A 17,346-nucleotide genomic window follows, 5' to 3' on the forward strand; every position below is an offset into this window, starting at 1 on the left:
TGCCTATTTTTAATTATGTGCCCTATTTTAAAATTTGTTTTGAATACTTAAAACTGATCATATAATTTTTACTTTACTGCCACTACCTTACTATCTTCATCCACAAGCTAAGAACTGAAGTAAACATTCAAGGAAAAGAAATTGTAACTTTTAGTTACCTTGACATGTACATAAAGTTCCTATGAAATAATATCAGTATTTTCTCACTTTGACTCCATGTTTCTATAACTTGGGTAATCACTTTTTTGTACCCAAACCATTTTAACATATGATTTAATAAACAGTAGGTAAAGACATTAAAAAAAAAAACGGACAAGATGAGGGTATCAGAATTCCAGTTTTAAAGATATGATCACATGCATAAGGAATTTTAAAAATTCAAATATATACTTCTAAAAAACAAAAGCATACCACCAAAGCCCTGCCTTTTAATTTTAAGAATATTTTTTCCTTGGTTTTAAGAACAATCTGCAATATTACTTAAATCCTAATTGTTTCAGAGGCACAAACCTGAGGATTAAAATTTAAATGCCTATCTGGGTCCTGTAAACAATACAGTCAAACATTAATACTGAAGCTATAATCATTCTATCATTATAAAGTAGATATTTATGAAAATAGCCATTAAATATTAATTCACAAGCTTATTTTAAATTCTATATTAAAGGTATAAACTGGGAGAAAAATTAGTGATCTGAAGTGTTACTAAACTGTTGACTGACGAAAAGCATTTTTTTAGAACTTAAAAAAAAAATTACTTAAACATATGAATTTAAGACTTGCTTTATTCGGCAAATTGATTTATTTACACAATGGGGAATGCTGGTTGGATTTAGTCAATGTAAGAAAAACAAAATGAACAGAGACAATACTGAACTATATATATATATAAATATATATATATATGCTTTTATATATATATGTATATATTTATATATTTATAGCAGAGTTGACCAACTGATTCCTTACCTGTATCAGGAACATCAAGCGCAACAGTGGAACAGTATCATGGGACACTGATTTAACAATACACCACATAGGTCCAGTAATACCCTGGGAATTTACCAATGCAATTACCAACTTTTCCCTTTTTTTGTGTTTTTTTTTCTTAAAAAAAAGAAAAAAGAAAAAAAGGCAGCAAAACCAGCATTATGGTCTAATAAACAGAGTATTAACTCTGAGGTGAGTGGGTCAGTAAAAACCTTATCAGACCATCCACAATTTATATAGTGACCTGATTTGCTTCAGACCACTAATACAGAATTAAAATGGGTGAAAATATCACTCTTTAGAAGACAACAATGATCTGATAAGGATTTAACTTAATGGAGGTTAAAAAGGAAAAAAAAAGTTGCAGAGCACAGCCCCTATTAGAACAAGCTAACTTTCCAGATTTTCCAAATTAAAAAAACAAACAAACAAAAAAAAAACCACTTCAACATGAAGCTACCATACAAAGTTTTTCCATTTCTCTTTGTAAAATGTTCAGAGTTTTCAATTTAATCCTGGGTGGTTTTTATTGAGAAGGACAGTTTTGGCCTGGACTTCCCCTTGCCCAGGATAATTTTTTGCTCTTCTTTTTGTTGACGTTGTCTCTCTTGTTCTAGTTTCATCCTTTCCTCATGAATCTTTCTTTGTTCTTCAACAATTCTCAATTGTTCTTCAGCCTGTAAATTAAAGTAAAAATAAGAACTCTAAATATCACTGATTTTCATGTTTTAAACAGCAACATTTAATTTGGTATATATATTCAGTAAACTGTATTTGTGGAGGAGGGACATATAATAACAAATATTAAAAGATACGGGTAAATGCTTGTTGATTGCTGACTGAGGGTGTGTCTGTACTGCAAGTTAGTAAGATCCTGTTCAATCTCCTATGCCTTCTAAATAGAATGAAAGAGGTTCATAAATTTTAATTCTGAGGCATTAGAAGAGCATAAAAATAGGTTAAATTATATATCCATATTGATGAAATCATTGATCTTTTAAAGTACTCTTGCTTAAATAAGTACATCCTAATAAATCTTATGAAGATTTTCTGTTTTGCTCAATTCTGGTTCAGCCCTAAATTTCTCTTTTCATTATTTCCTGCTTATGGGACATAATGAAAATCATAGAAATAGTGTGACCCGGTCTATAAACTCATGTTAACTTTTAATGGGCACAATGCTAACAATTCATTTTTATTAATTTATTGATTCTTTAGCACAGTTATTACACATGGTATGTTCTTTCAATTATCTTTAACCAAACTCATAGCCTTTACTCCCCAGGACTGCCAGCCTTGGTTGGATTTTTTTCCTTCTTTCCCCAATGCAATAAGTTGACATGATCTCCCTATTTTTCTCTTTTCTACTTTAATCTTGTCTCAACTATTTTCTTTTTCTCTTTCTGAATAAGCAGTGTCCTTTTTCATTTTCAAGGTTTACCCCACTACTTAATCCTTTACTCTGTTTAATTCTGCTAACCACACATCCATCTCACCTTGCTCCCGTCTTTAAAGAATCTTCAATTCTAAGTAGATCCTTAGCCAACAAATAATTGGTACATAATCTCCCATTCCAATCCAGAAATTCTAATTCTTCTCTACTACACTCCTAGGAAATCATCTTTACCTTACTGATCTAGTTACCATTTATTCATAAGAAGAGTGGTCAGTCCATTCTTGTCTCTATTTCTAAAGCTAACCTAGGACAAATCTTTTCTCTATTAACTTTCTTGACAGCTTTGAAGTATTTTGCAGCGAAGCACTACACTCCCTCATTGCTTCCATATGGACAAAAAATTTCATCTGCTCCTCCACTACATCTTCCACAAGACTGTTGTAGAGAAACAATGCTCTGTCTGCTGATCATTTGTAATAGGTTATCCAGACTGCACCTTAAAAAAGCCCCAAATATATATGCCCTCTGTGATCTTAAACCCTAATCTTAACTTTCAGTACTGACATACTCTAACCAAACTGCTCTATTCATCATGGACTGACCACACCCTGTGTCTCCTTTATCACATATACTTTGACTATAAAAATCTCACTGATCAAAGTCCATTTTAAATGATGCCTGTGGGTCACTAATCACTTTGGCAACAATAGTAGTAGTAGCAGTAGCAGTGCCTCTGTTCCCTCAATTATACTAAGACTTAGTTTATGTAACTCAAATAGTAGAGCTCATTCTGCCTCACACTGTAGTTATACATACCTCTCACCTACACTACTAGGATTATAAACTCACTGAGCAGTGTTTTATTTAATATTTATCAATCTAAATATCCAGTGTAACTGTGCTGGAAGATATTCTGCCCTCTAAAATTAATGAGACCTAAAGAAAATAATAAAAAAAGCCCACTTCCTATTCTTCAGATCCCAATACTTCCTTATTTGTCCAAATCCATTCATATTTGGAGTGGGAAAGAACCCACTAAAGAACAAAGGCAATAAAGAAAATCCTAAAAACTAGGGAAATTACTCAAGGTACTCATGACAATCAAAAAGGACATTCACCAACTGATCCCTAATTTTTTATCCTCATCCTGATCACTAATTGAAGATTTCTTTTTGTCTTTATGTTTAAACTGATTAAAATGTGACCAGGGTAATTTAACATAAACATCTAGTCAAAATTGAATGCTGTAATGGCAGATTTTTTTGACCGTCACATCTCCTAGGACCAAGGAATATAATTTCTCTATTCCTTCATCAATCTGATGCTTAGAACAGTATTTGCAACATAAAATCATCCAAATATTTGTTGAATTACTGAAGGGGACAGCTGAAGTATATAGATTAGGTGAACATCAGGAAACATGCATGAGTTATATAGTCCCTGTTCTGTTGCTAACTAGCTATGTGATTGGGTAAACTGTTTAAATACTTAGAGCTGTATTCTATTCTGTATCTATAAAACAGGAAGATGATACACCACACAGCAACATTTTCCAAACTAATTTCACAATGGAACCATTCTCCTGAATTCTAAAGAAAGTATAAAATGATATCCTGGTGAGTATATGTATTAATAATACTTGGGATGAAGATGGATAAAAACCTTGGAAATAAAAAAAAAGGAAATGAAGTCTTTTTTAAAAAAACATCAAAATTGGGGGGCAGTTGGGGGGCTCAGTGGACTGAAAGGCAGGCCTAGAGGTGGGAGGTCTTGGGTTCAAATCTGACCTGACACTTCCTGGCTTAGCTGTGTGACCCTAGGCAAGTCATTTAATCCCTACTGCCCAGCCCTTACCACTCTTGTGCCTTGGAACCAATATCTAGTATTGATTCTAAAGCAGAAGGTAAGGGTTTAAAAAATCTATATATTGTAATTGCCATATGTAATAAGTATTTTTCAGTGTTGGATTTGAGGTTAAGAAAACCTGGGTTCATAATATATTTCCATTGTGGGTAGGCTGCAAGTCATTTAGCCCTTCTGAGCTTCAGGTTCCGATTTAATAAAATACAGATAATAGAGATATTCAGATGAAAATGCACTGTACATTACCTTACAAAACAAAATCTTCAAGTGCCATGTCAGGTATTAATGATTTCATAAACATTTAAAAAGAAGGAATATTACTAACATTTGAAATTGTCTGGTGGAACTCTTTATGTTCATATAGCATTAAACACCAGAATTCTACAGAACTATCCTAAGAAACACTCTAAAAGTCTATTATTTCACAAACCAATTTTCAACAGGGGCCTACGAACAAAAAACTATCTAATTTGCAAGTGAAACTGGGTTTTGGAAGCAGTATAAAAAACCCATGAGACTCAGAATCCACCTAAAACCTTCAGGAGACACCTCATCTTTTGTTCCTTTTGGCTTCCAGGTATCCAGAGCCTCTTTATGTGACATTAAGGGCATACACTTTGGGTTAAAATTTTGTCTCTGATACTTAATACCTAGAGGATGTTGTGTAAATTATCTAAGCAAGCTCTTGATCTTTTCTAAGTCTAGATCTATATTTCATGCTTCAGAATTACCTCTCCTATCACCTTTTCCCTCAATATCTTACCAATAAAGTAAGCATATAAACTAATTCAATAAAACTAAGGTATTGATATCTTAAATCCCCCATCCCATGGAGAAGACTTGTTGAACTGCCAAAGTAAGTCTCTGGACCTCTATCCAGTATCTAATCTGAGGTTTCCTCTTGCTAAAACAAAGTCCATTGATATGCACTGTAAAATTCCAAGATTTTCAGAGGCAGTAGCTTCTGCCTTCAATTCAATAAATACTATTAAATACTGATCTGCAGATTTCTTGTTATATGTGAAAGACACAAAAGAAAACATAAATCTCAGTAATTCCTGGCCCACAAGAAGCTTAAATTTTACTAAAGGAATGGATGTGATGTGCAAAGACAAATATAATAAAGGGAAGATGGGGCAAGATCATAGAAGAATTCAAACAATAAATAAGTAAACATTTATTAAGAGCCTGCGTACCAAGAACTGGGGATACAAGTTTAAAACATTTTTTAATTAAAAATACAAGTTTAAAACATTTTTTAATTAAAAATCAAACAATCTTTACTGTCAAAGACAACATGAATATATAAGTATGAAATAAATATATAACAAGGTAGGAGATATGGAAAATGGTATATGAATTCTGAAGGAAATAACAGATTCTATATAAAGCAAAAAATAAGGCATTCTAGGAATGGGATATAGCATTGTAAAAGCCAGGAAGACAAGAGATAAAGTACTTTGTATGAGGAAAGAGAAAGACCAATTTGACTAGACTGGACAGTATAATTTATGAGAATAGAAAGATAGGTTAGAACCAGGTAGTGAAAGGCTTTGTGTGTGTGTGTGTGTGTGTGTGTGTGTGTGTGTGTGTGTGTGTGTGTGTGTGTGTGTGTGTGTGTGAGAGAGAGAGAGAGAGAGAGAGAGAGAGAGAGAGAGAGAGAGAGAGAGAGAGAGCGAGAGCGAGAGCGAGAGCGAGAGCGAGAGCGAGAGCGAGAGCGAGAGCGAGAGCGAGAGCGAGAGCGAGAGAGAGAGAGAGAGAGAGAGAGAGAGAGATTTGGTCAGCCAAGACTTTTGAACTTAAGGGAAAGAATTTTAGCAATTGTATGAGACAATAGATATGGGATGGCACCTAAGATAAAAATCCACTGAAATAGTCTAGTCAACAAATAATAAAGTGGTGGGATTATGAGGTCAGATATGAGAAATGGAGGTAGAAATGGCAGGGTGTAACAAGTAAATGGCTACATGGGGGCAAGGGAGAATGAGGAGTTAAAGTTAGGAACCTGGGAGACTAGAAGGATAGTATAGCTTTGAACAGAAACAGGTTATAGGAATGGAGAAGACTGGGAAGTTGAAAGGTTAGAATTATTCAGAACAACAGCATGAGAAAGATTATATAATATAATCCAGTACAAAACTACTTGGAAAAAAAAAACAGAGGAAACTAGGAAACAGTAGACACCATGAACTTCAAAAGGAGACAATTTTGAATGGAATTTCAGGAGAGGTTATTATGACATCTTCCACAAATAGGGTTATAAGTTATATGAGAAGGTAAAGCCAGTGATAAAATCTAGTCTTCTTACACTTTACTTCCCTGTCACCTATTCTTCAATCCAGTGACATTGGCATTCTTGCTGTTTCACAAATAAGATATTCCACCGCTGTCTACCATGCCTAGAATGCTTTTCCTCCTCTTCTCTGCCTACTGACTTTTCTAACTTCCTTTAGTTGCAACTAAAATCCCATGTTTTACAGAAAGCCTTTCCCAATCCTTCTTAATTCTAGTACTTTTTCTCTGTTATATGCTATTTATCATGTATACAGCTTGTCTGTAAGTATAGGTTGTCTCCCTATTCGATCGCAAACTTCTGAGGGCAGAGATTATCTTTTGCTTCTTTTTGTAACACCAGTACTTAACACAGTGCCTGGCACATAGTAGGCATAGTAAAAGGGGATGGATTTAAGATGAGGAGGAAAGGGAGATAAGAGGGATGACTAAACTCTCCTTAAGTTTATCATAAACAGATGATAGATGTTAGCTACCCAAAGGAGTAGATGAAATTATAATGCTAAGCCCCTATAGTGGGGTGGTTAGTCAAAGGAAATAAACTTGGGGATGGAGAACAGAATGACAAGATTGAGATAAAATCTCAGGGAAAATGTGGAGAAAATATCTGAGATAAGGATAGGAGAAACTGAATGGTAGTGATCAGCCCTTGCTTAATTTGCCCTATCCTAGGTTGCTTAGTCATTTCACCTTTTTCAAACTTGAGATCCACTCTTTATTCTACCATGAGCTATGACGTTTTGCATAAGTTAAACCAGTATCACCTGCTCCTTTTCTTAGAGATAAACACCAGCAAAGTCCCATCTAGTTATAATTATCTCCTGGTATCTGGAATGGAATCACAGGAGCTGTGATGTTAGTAAGAGGCAATTGTTCAAAGATTCAAATTATTTACAAAATCTCTATTTTCTTTGTTTTCTTATATAACATACTTATATTCTTAACTAACACAGTATAGTCATCTGCTCATTTAAACTGTATTCTAAGTGTTGGTTGCTATCATTAAAACTAGTTGGTGACCCTGGTTGAGAGACAGTAAATTTTCATGGCTATTTTTTGATATATGCTTCAAAGAGTGCTGAAATAATCAAATAATTTAAAGTGGAAACACTTTAAAATGCCCTATTCCTAAATGTAGGGCCCAAAGAATATTGATAATCAACACCTATTTTATTAAGATGAATCTTTCTGCTATAGACAAATAGAATACAAATTTGAAAGATAAAATCATAGAACCCTCAAGTCCAGTTGGCATCCAATATCACTAATGTAAGGTTTTTTTCTTTAAAGGATGTAAACTTTTTTTTTACATACTGACTTATTTAGTATGTTTTTAAAGAATATATGAAAACTCTCCAGAGGCAGGAAAGAAATATTACTTTTATAACCCGGTATTATAAAATTTTAGTATTTTATGGTATCAAGCTATTCAGATATTATTTACAAACATGCTGTTTAAAAAAATAATCAAATCCTCTAAGAAAGACTAATAGAATGTTTATATTTTAAAAGAGATGGATAACAGATCTTTATGCCACCAACTTGGGCTTTTTGCTTTTCTTTTTACTACCATACCTCTCCTAATGGGTTATACAATCTTTCCCTTTCCCTTGTTCTATTTTTATTCCCTTGTTCTTTCCCTTTCCCTTGATCTATTTTTTACTACCCACTTCTAGTCATAAATGTAGACCTTTCCTATTTAATAAGAAACATTCAAGGGGTGGTCTCTAAACCACTTTTAATTGCTTCTACTTTTTCTCTGAGAAATCAACAGATTTTCTATGAACGGTAGCTAATACAATTTCTTGCATTACACTATCACATCTCCCAAACCACCACAATACCTATTTTCTTGCAATAAGGATATTCCAGAAAAAGTGAAACCATCTAAGAGAATTTTCTTATCAACTTCTTCTATAAGGATAGTTGCATTTAAAGATGACATGAAAAGAAATGTTCTATGGACAGTTGAAGTACTTAAAATATTCCAAGATTCACAGACCTAGAGCTAGAAGTAACCTCCAGGCCAAGCCTAACTCCCTTATTTTATTGATAACCTCCTAACAAGTTTAAATTTTTTTATTTTAATATAGTATATTAACAGTTGATATTTACCATATCAGAAATTTAAAAATATCCTAGTATTATGATGAAAATTTTTGACATCAGTGATCAATAAATCAATTTAAGAACCGCTGCACCACATCACATTAGTCAAAGTAATAAAAGAATAATCTGAATTTTCTCTTACTAGGAAGGGAGCAAATTACAAGTAGCCCAGACTGCTTACCTACCAAATACAGTAGACATGACACACTTGGAAGGAAAGGACTTTACTAGATTCTGGGGTCATGTTACAAAACAAACAAAAACAACCTTAAAAGTATTTTGTTGGGCATAATCTGAAAGGGCTAGGTAACTAGCCATGGCTAATCGGTACAAGCTATGGAAGAATCTAAGTGCACTGATGTCTGCCTCTCCAATAATCTTGAATAGACACAGGGCCATCAGCAAAATTTCAGCAGTAGACTGGCACACTAAATTCTACCATCTGATACCTCAGTTCTAAGAACATAATGGAAGCTATGCTGGCTGCTTTCTCAGAAAATGAGGAAATCACTTGGGGGGTGTTTCAGGCTGACTCCTTTTTTATTACTTGCATTTCCGTTTATTTTTGTTCACTCTTCTATAATTCTATTTTCTCTCTATGCCTTGCCTTAACTTCCAAGCTCATTAGAATTGGAAGGGACCTCAGAGGCTGTCCAGTCTAATCCATAACTGAATAAGAAACTATTCACATATCTCCCAAGTGGTTGTCATCCAACCTTTGTCTAAAGACCTTAAAACAAGAAGAAACCCACTATCTCCTGAGAAGAGTCCAATATACTTTTGGACAGTCTCATTATGAAGTTTCCCCCTTTATTAAGCTGAAATTTTTTTTTTTGCAATTGCCACTCACTGCTACAAGTTGTTTGCTGGAGTCAAGCAAAAGCTCTTCTTTCTCATGAAAATTTTAAAAATATTTGAAGCTGTCATGTCTCCCTTAGTATATACCAAAGTACATACCCTCAGAGATTTCAAATGATCTTCAGATAACATGATCTTAGCGACCTAGGCCAAGATCCTTAGCATCCTACTCTCTCCAGCTTCTTATTATCTCCCCCCTAAAGTATGGCAATAAAAACTGAACATAATTCAACTATTTCCTGTATGTAGAACACCACTGTATTTTAAGAGTCTTACATATATATTTAAATATGATTATATATTAAAACAATCATAGATATCTACAGAACTTATACGTGGCAAAATCTGATTTGACCAAATTAGAAGATTTAACAAAAAATCTAATGTTAAAGAACAAAAAATAGCATCCCCCCCCCTTTAAAATGTTCTATAATTCAAGCTGGTTTACTCTCTATTAAATGAATTAACATTTTTACTAAAATGGCACATCTATGCCACCTGTTTCTTCATATATAAAATGGAAACAAGGCTTTTGTCTCTATAATAGTCACTTGTAATATCAAATAAACGAAAGAGTTTTGAAAGTTGAAAATCCTACTAAACTGCAAAGTTTTTAGTATAAAAACACTTAGGATTAAGTATGTGCAATGGGTAAAAAGTTACACCAATTTGATGAACTGTGGAACAAATGCTAAAAACAAAAGCAAACTGGAGATGAGGAATGGTTATGGAGAGAGAAAAAAAAAACTTAAGATACGAAAGAGACTGGTGACCTCTTCTACCCTTCAGAGTGCTGACTTAACACTATTTTTCCAACCTTTCAGCACACATAACTATTCTGATGCCAAACATTTTCTAGCTGTTGGACTTTGGGCCAATCATTAAATCTCACTAACTCTCATTTTCTTCACATATAAAATGGTTATTTTATTTGTACTATCTATTTTATAAGGTTGCAGTGAAAAAAGTACATCGTAAACTCTATAGAAATGATCACAGTAACTCATGTATTATAAGAACAAAAATTTTGTTCTCTGAATATTTATGAAACTGGAAGAGGTATTTAATTTCTACATCTAATTCCCTTATTTTGGAGTCAAAGAAAAATAAATCGGAGACTTGTCTAAGAGACACAGAGAAGAACTAGTCTTAAATGCACACAGAATACCATAATTTTTATATTACCCATGTCAGCTTTGGCCCCAAAGGTGAAAACTACTATTATTTTGCCTCAATAATAGGACAGGTTATCTCTTATTTTGGGAAAATCTAAATCTATGAAAATAAAATAATAACAAAACATAAATGAGTTATAACAGCAGTTTCTCCATGTTCATTTATATTTTTTAATACCATAAAATATAACCCCAAGTTCTAGCCACCTGTCAGAATTTATGAAAAGAACTTAGGCATGCCAGTTTCCAAATACTGAATATGAATCAGAAATCAAAGATTCATATGGTAGCTAACATCTAATTAAATTTTTTTATTTAAAATCACTAAATGAACTTCACCCTTTTTAGCTGCTCTGAACTCCAGCAACTCATCTTTCAAGGCTCTGTTAAATCCCTAATTTAAAATCACACAATCTTCCTTAACAACTCTAGCTCAGTAATCTCTCTTTCTTCTTCTTTTCCCCCCTGGACTTCTAGGGACATGTCTTCAGAGTTAAATCTCAACAAGAGATTCTCCCTCCATTTATTTAAGATTTTGAACACTTAATACTACTAAAGAAATTGAATATATACCCTAAGACCATAGAACATGATGGGCTTACTGATTAAACCAAGCTCCACAAATGTTGTCTCTAATTCCTAATCAGCTCTTCTATTTAAAATGAGAAAAAAAAAATAAAAGGTCCCTTTCACAGCTCTCATTATAGATCTACAATCTTACTAATAGTCCAATCCAAACTATATACTAGCTAGGCAAACCTCAGTGTATCTTTTACTGAAACATATGATTGAAAAAGTTATATCCTTCCCATCACTCTACCACCTATACCTAAATGGAAAAAATTTGTCTGAACATGCAGTTCCTCTCAGTGTTTCTAAAAACAAGGCGAAGCATAGAATTCATTGTTTAATATAAAATTTTACACACAGTAGGGGCTTAATAAAATACTTTCTGAATAAATGAACCATATAATATAAAGGGACTTCAGAGATCATCTGTAGACCAATCCATCCCATGGTTAGACCACATTTCTCTAAATGGTGGTCTAGTTTTTGCATCTAATCATGGATATAATAGAATTCATCTATCTGACCGGCTCCCATCATTATTCCTAGACAAATTCCTTCTTTAGTCCTCAGTCCAATCATCTGAAAAATAAGGGGTCTGGATTAAATGACATATAGGGTTTCTTTCAACTCTAAAATACTAAGATAATAAACCTAATTCATATTCAGGTTAAACATTCCCATTTCTTTGCCAAACAAGTTTTTGATACAATATAGCATTCAGGGAGTTAGTTCACAACCCAATATACTTTTCTCTAGATATGCTTTAGTTTGTCAGTCCTTCCTAAGGAAAGGAGGACTTTTATCTGCCAACATTTTGAGGATCTAGGCCATCATATTAACCCTCTAGTACATTAAAAAAAACAAACAAATATTTTAGATACCTTTAGAAAAAGATGGGTTCTTTGCATCTGAAAAATATAACAATTCTATATCTTCCCTTCTCTAGATTAATTTTTACATATTTTTCTTAACCAAATCTCTATCCTTGGTCAATTATACTTTTTTTAAAGCCCAAGTTTGAAACTTTATATTTATCCCCTATTAAATTCCACCTAATTAGATTCGACATTTCTATGCTGAAATGTTTTGGATATTGAATTTATTACCCAACAAAGTGGCAGAGTAAGACTGAATTTGGGTTTTGGAAGAACAGGACTTTGATCCTGCCTCAGATATTTACTAGTTGTAGGATACTGCGGCAAGTCACTTAACTTTTCTTAGCCTCCATTTCTTCATTTAGAAGTTGCAGGATAAAAACTGCACTGATCTCAAGAGTTGTTGTGTATCTTAAATGTGCTTAAAAACCATAACTCCCTATTAAACTGCCAGATAGTTTTGTCATCTATCACTCTCCAACTTTCTGACACCCATAAATTTGATTAAAAGTTACTTTCAACCTTACTTCTAGGTTACCATCATTCCTTTAATTACAATCCTCAGACTTTGAACATTCAAAGGCGCCTAGTTTTTCAGTCAAAGGACCCGAGTTAAACTAAGACCTCAAATATCTGGGTCTACGATCCTATGACTATGGTGTACTTTCTTGTATCTTGTCTTACAAGGATAACACTGATGTCAAACACCACATACAACACCTGACATTTCAATCCATATTCTCACTAAGTTCAATTAGAGAACTACTCTTGAGCTGGTTATCTGAAGATGACCAAGCAAAGCCTTTATACCATACTTAAAAACATAAAAACAATATGCCTCCAGAATTATCTATTTTTGCCTGTTGTCCAATGAAGGAATTCTCTATAGAAGAACCACAATAAGTTGTTATAAAGCCTATATTTGAAAGCTTCTGAAAGAAAATTATCACTAAACAAGGCAGCTCATTTTCTTTTCAGATTACAGATTGTTACCAAGTTCTTTACATGGAGCTCCAATCTGACTCATTATAATTTCCATCAAATGATCTTATGGGACTTTATTTTATCAGACTAATCCCTATTCTGCAGTAGAAGGTACAGAAGAGACATAGCTGTTTGCTTAATAAGACTAGATGCAATGACTGCCCAGACATATACACAGTAATGTGCTTTACCTTTTAAACCTCCTATTATCATCTGTTCCTTTTATATTACTAAAATTAACATTCTATGCATTATCTTTCAAAAATAGATGTATTCAAAGCTAAAATACAGTAGTATAAAACCCTCAAAGCAAAAAACAAGGAAGAAAAGATATGAACGATTGAGAAAATACAAGAGATAATCAATCATAAAAACCAGACTTTGAATCCCTAACTTAGTAATGTGATTCAATTGTCTCTAAAATGAGGACAATATTTGTCCTAAGCTATCTTGTTGTGAAGCTTTATAAAATGAGATTTCATTCTTTCAAATCTCTATCTCTTACTTTTTACCTTTCTTTGTATCCTCAGCACTTAGCAGAATTCCTCTTACACAGTAAGCACTTGTATACAAGTATAGTAAATTTTACTGGGGCAGCTAGGTGGTTACCATGGATAGAGCTCTGGTACTAGAGTCAGGAAGACCTTAGTCTAAATCCAGCTTCAGATATAAACTAACTGTGTAACTCAGGGCAAGTCACTTAAACCCAAATTGAACTACAGAAGAAATGGCAAACTACCAGTATGTTTGCCAAGAAGATTCCAAACAAGGTTGTGAAGGGTCAGACATGACTGAAAACAACTAAACAATAATAAGCTTGACTTACCTCTCACATGCTCTTCAGCTCTATTTCCCCAGCAGGCAAAAAAAAAAATCTAACTCTACTGAAAGTTATGTTAACTCCTTGCTATCAAACTCAACCCGTACCTCCTCAAAACCATTAAATTCCCAGTGCCTCAAATGGTGCCCAATACATAGTATAGTAGGCATTAAGGTTGTCAGTTGGTGATTAACTTCTCTATTACTGCCAATCCCATCAGCCCCCAGTTCTGGAATTATTTTTGGTAATGGGAAAAAGCCAGTCACTTCAACCTTCCTATAGAATGATAGTTTCTCAATTTCAAGATCTCATTGCCTTATTATACTCATACTGTGTCACTCTTGGGTAGCCTTCTTTACAGTTAGGTTTATCCTATCCAGTATATAGACCACCCATTATCCATGACATCAAACCCAAATTCAATCAGTTCAATAAGCTTTAGTGTTTCAAACTGCTCAGGTTGAAAGGTTAGACCCACAATCAATAAGATCCACCACATTTCCCCAATATTCTCTTACTATTTTCCAACAGCATCTCTTTGTATCTCATAAAGAGGCTTTTCTCTTTCCTCCTAGAAAATTTCCCTCAAACTCTTGGTCATTTTTCATATCAGCTTCAGACATTTACTATGAAGCTTTATCAAATGAGGACCTTTAAATGTGAGCGATCCTTTCCTTACAGTGAGTTTCTTAAGTGTTATAACATGACTAAGAAATTATCACGTTTTCTCACGAATGAGATCACATTCTTTCTCATGTGATATATTTTTAATCAACCCAATTTTTGTCCATATGTCTTTCTACTAAAAAAAAAAATCACAAGATAGTGGGTAGTAAGAGCAAATATCTTATTTTTAAAAATAAATATTTTGTATTTTCTGTGAGAAAAAAATTTGAAAAAGAGGAATTATGGTGATGTTGATAAAAGAGTAGATAAATATTTGTTGCATAAGCTTTATTTTTTTTTAAATAAAACCCTTACCTTCAGTCTTGGAATCAATACTGGGTATTGGCTCCAAGGCAGAAGAGCAGTAAGGGCTAGGCATGGGAGTGAAGTGATTTGCCCAAGGTGACACAGTTGGGAAGTCTGAGTCCAGATTTGAACCCAGGACCTGATCTCTAGGCCTGGCTCTCAATCCACTGAGCTACCCACCTGCCCCCTGTTGTATAAGCTCTTGAAGAAAACTCTTCTCCCTCTTGATTCCCAGGTTTCTAACAAACATCAAGTCCAAAAGGAACATGACTTTGGGAACCAGAGTTGGTGCATACCTAAGTTCCGATTAGTGAAATGAATCCCCTGAATATCACAGCCCCATTATTTGAATGTGCACTGTGTATTTCCATTGGGCTGGAATAAATTGTTACTTTACACAATTATAACTTACAATACTTTCTATTTGAATAGAGGTATACCACTCCAGTGGATTTATTATTCACAGTAATCTGGACTTTGCTGTAATAGTAAGATCTCTATAATCAGAAGACCAGGATTCAAGTTCCAGCTCTGTCAGTTGCTAGCTTTTTAACTCTGGGCAAGCTAATTTCTTCATTTGTGAAATGAAAATATGACATTACATTTAAAAGCCTCTTACATAAAAATTTAGTAATTTGAGAAACTTTAGATATTTTTTCTACTTTCTTTAACTGTAAATGCAATTGAAAGAAACTTGGGAACTAAGGTTGCCTTTGTTATATGGTCTTCTTTACTTGAACATATTCTACCTACTCAAATAAACTGGTCTAAGTTTCTTTCAGGGCCAACACAGTGTAAATGTGCCCTTTATAAGGCAATTTGGGTTCAAATTTCAACTCTGCCACTTAATGGTAGGCTATGGGGAAAAAACTTAACTTCTTAGGGCCCTAATTTCCTCATCTGTAATGTGATAAGAGTCGGACTAGATAACTTCTAAATTCTCTTTTCTGTCCCATGATAGGATTTCTATTTGAGGATTGAAATAGTCCTTTCATCACAACAAAGCATTTCTCACAGTAAATACAAACTCATTATGACTAAAGTGAACAGATTATATTTGTAGTCCTATTTTTCTTACAAAAACTGAAAAATCAACCTCTAATAATTCAATCTCCAAAGGTTAAAAAAATCGTGTTTTCCTTTTAGACGACTGTTTTAAGACTTTATTTATTTTTTTTTATTTTAAACCCTTATCTTCCGTCTTGGAATCAATACTGTGTATTAGTTCCAAGGCAGAAGAGTGGTAAGGGCTAGGCAATGGGGATCAAGTAACTTCCTGGGAATTGTCTGAGGCCAGTTTTCAACCTAGGACCACCCATCTCTAAATCCACTGAGATACCCAGCTGCCCTCTATTTTAAGACTTTTTTAATAAAAATTGTTTTAGATTCATTGATCAAATTATAAAATAAACGGGAAATTGAAAATCTTGGTGTCCTATAATTAGAAATGTTTTGTCACTTAGAAGTTGCTTTTAGCACCTTAAGTTCTAACACAGCCTTAGGATTTAGGTTAAGAGAAAGTAACATTCTCTAGATTCTTTTATAAAGTTCCTTGCTTGGTCCCAAATTATACAAGATTAATTTTTGGAGGGAGGAAAAAGGGATGCAAAAGATTCTTGGACCAGAAACCAGTTAAACCTGAATGGCTCTTCCCCACTTAAGCAACTTCTAGGTATAAAGCTATAGGGGATGAAGCTCTGGACTAAGTCAGGAAGACCTGAATTCTAATGTAGCATCACACACTAGTTGTGTGATACTGGGCAAGTCATTTTACCTGTTTGACTCATTTCCTTCATATATATGTAAAATGGGAATAACAAAGAGCACCTACTTCCCAGGATTATCATGAAGATCAAATAAGATACTAATTGTAAAGTGCTCAAGAAAGTGTCAGTCACACAGTAAGTGCTGCTATCATTATCATCATCATCATCATCATCAAATGATCATCAAAAGTCTATACTAAGCATCTAAAGCCTTGGTCAAATTTTAGGGAGAAAACCCTTACCATAAACTGAAAATGCATGACAACTGGTTTGGTGTTTTAGAGTTTATATGTCCTACTGATTCTTTTCATTTTGGGGGAGTGAGGGTGGTGGGGTAGGAAAGGGAGTACATACCAGTTTGGCTTGTGCATCTGCAATTTTTCGATTATTCTCTTCTAGTATTCGCTCTAGTTCCTCACGTTTTGCACGCTCTTCCTCCTAAAGGGGAGGACATGGTAAAATGTTAGAAAAGTAAAGTATTTTTATTTGTGTATCTTTACTAATCTTCCTCTGAACTTTTTTTGTGAACTGACTTACAGGGCAGCTTTATAGCCACCTTTTGTCTGACAAATGGTAAAACTGTGCAGCCACTAAAATTGGTTCTAGTACTAAATTTAAATCATCCCTCCCAGTCCAAACAGCAACCAACTAAACCCTCCCTAATCATAGATTCCTG

The 17,346-nt window shown here is 34.0% G+C and overlaps 1 protein-coding gene across 1 annotated transcript in view; it reads right to left on the bottom strand.

The window, feature by feature from the left end:
- Positions 1 to 767: 767 nt before the first annotated feature.
- ARGLU1 (arginine and glutamate rich 1) overlaps positions 768 to 17,346 on the bottom strand; it is a 36,965-nt gene continuing 20,386 nt past the window's right edge. The window contains exons 3-4 of the mRNA XM_003341817.4: positions 17,025 to 17,108; positions 768 to 1,667 (exon numbers count right to left, since the gene is read on the bottom strand). Coding sequence (XP_003341865.1) covers positions 1,500 to 1,667; positions 17,025 to 17,108 — 252 coding nt within the window. The 3' untranslated portion in view covers positions 768 to 1,499. The remainder of the gene's footprint in view (positions 1,668 to 17,024; positions 17,109 to 17,346) is intronic.

The sequence above is a fragment of the Monodelphis domestica genome, chromosome 8, assembly GCF_027887165.1.
Source record: "Monodelphis domestica isolate mMonDom1 chromosome 8, mMonDom1.pri, whole genome shotgun sequence".
Classification (NCBI taxonomy): Eukaryota; Metazoa; Chordata; class Mammalia; order Didelphimorphia; family Didelphidae; genus Monodelphis; species Monodelphis domestica.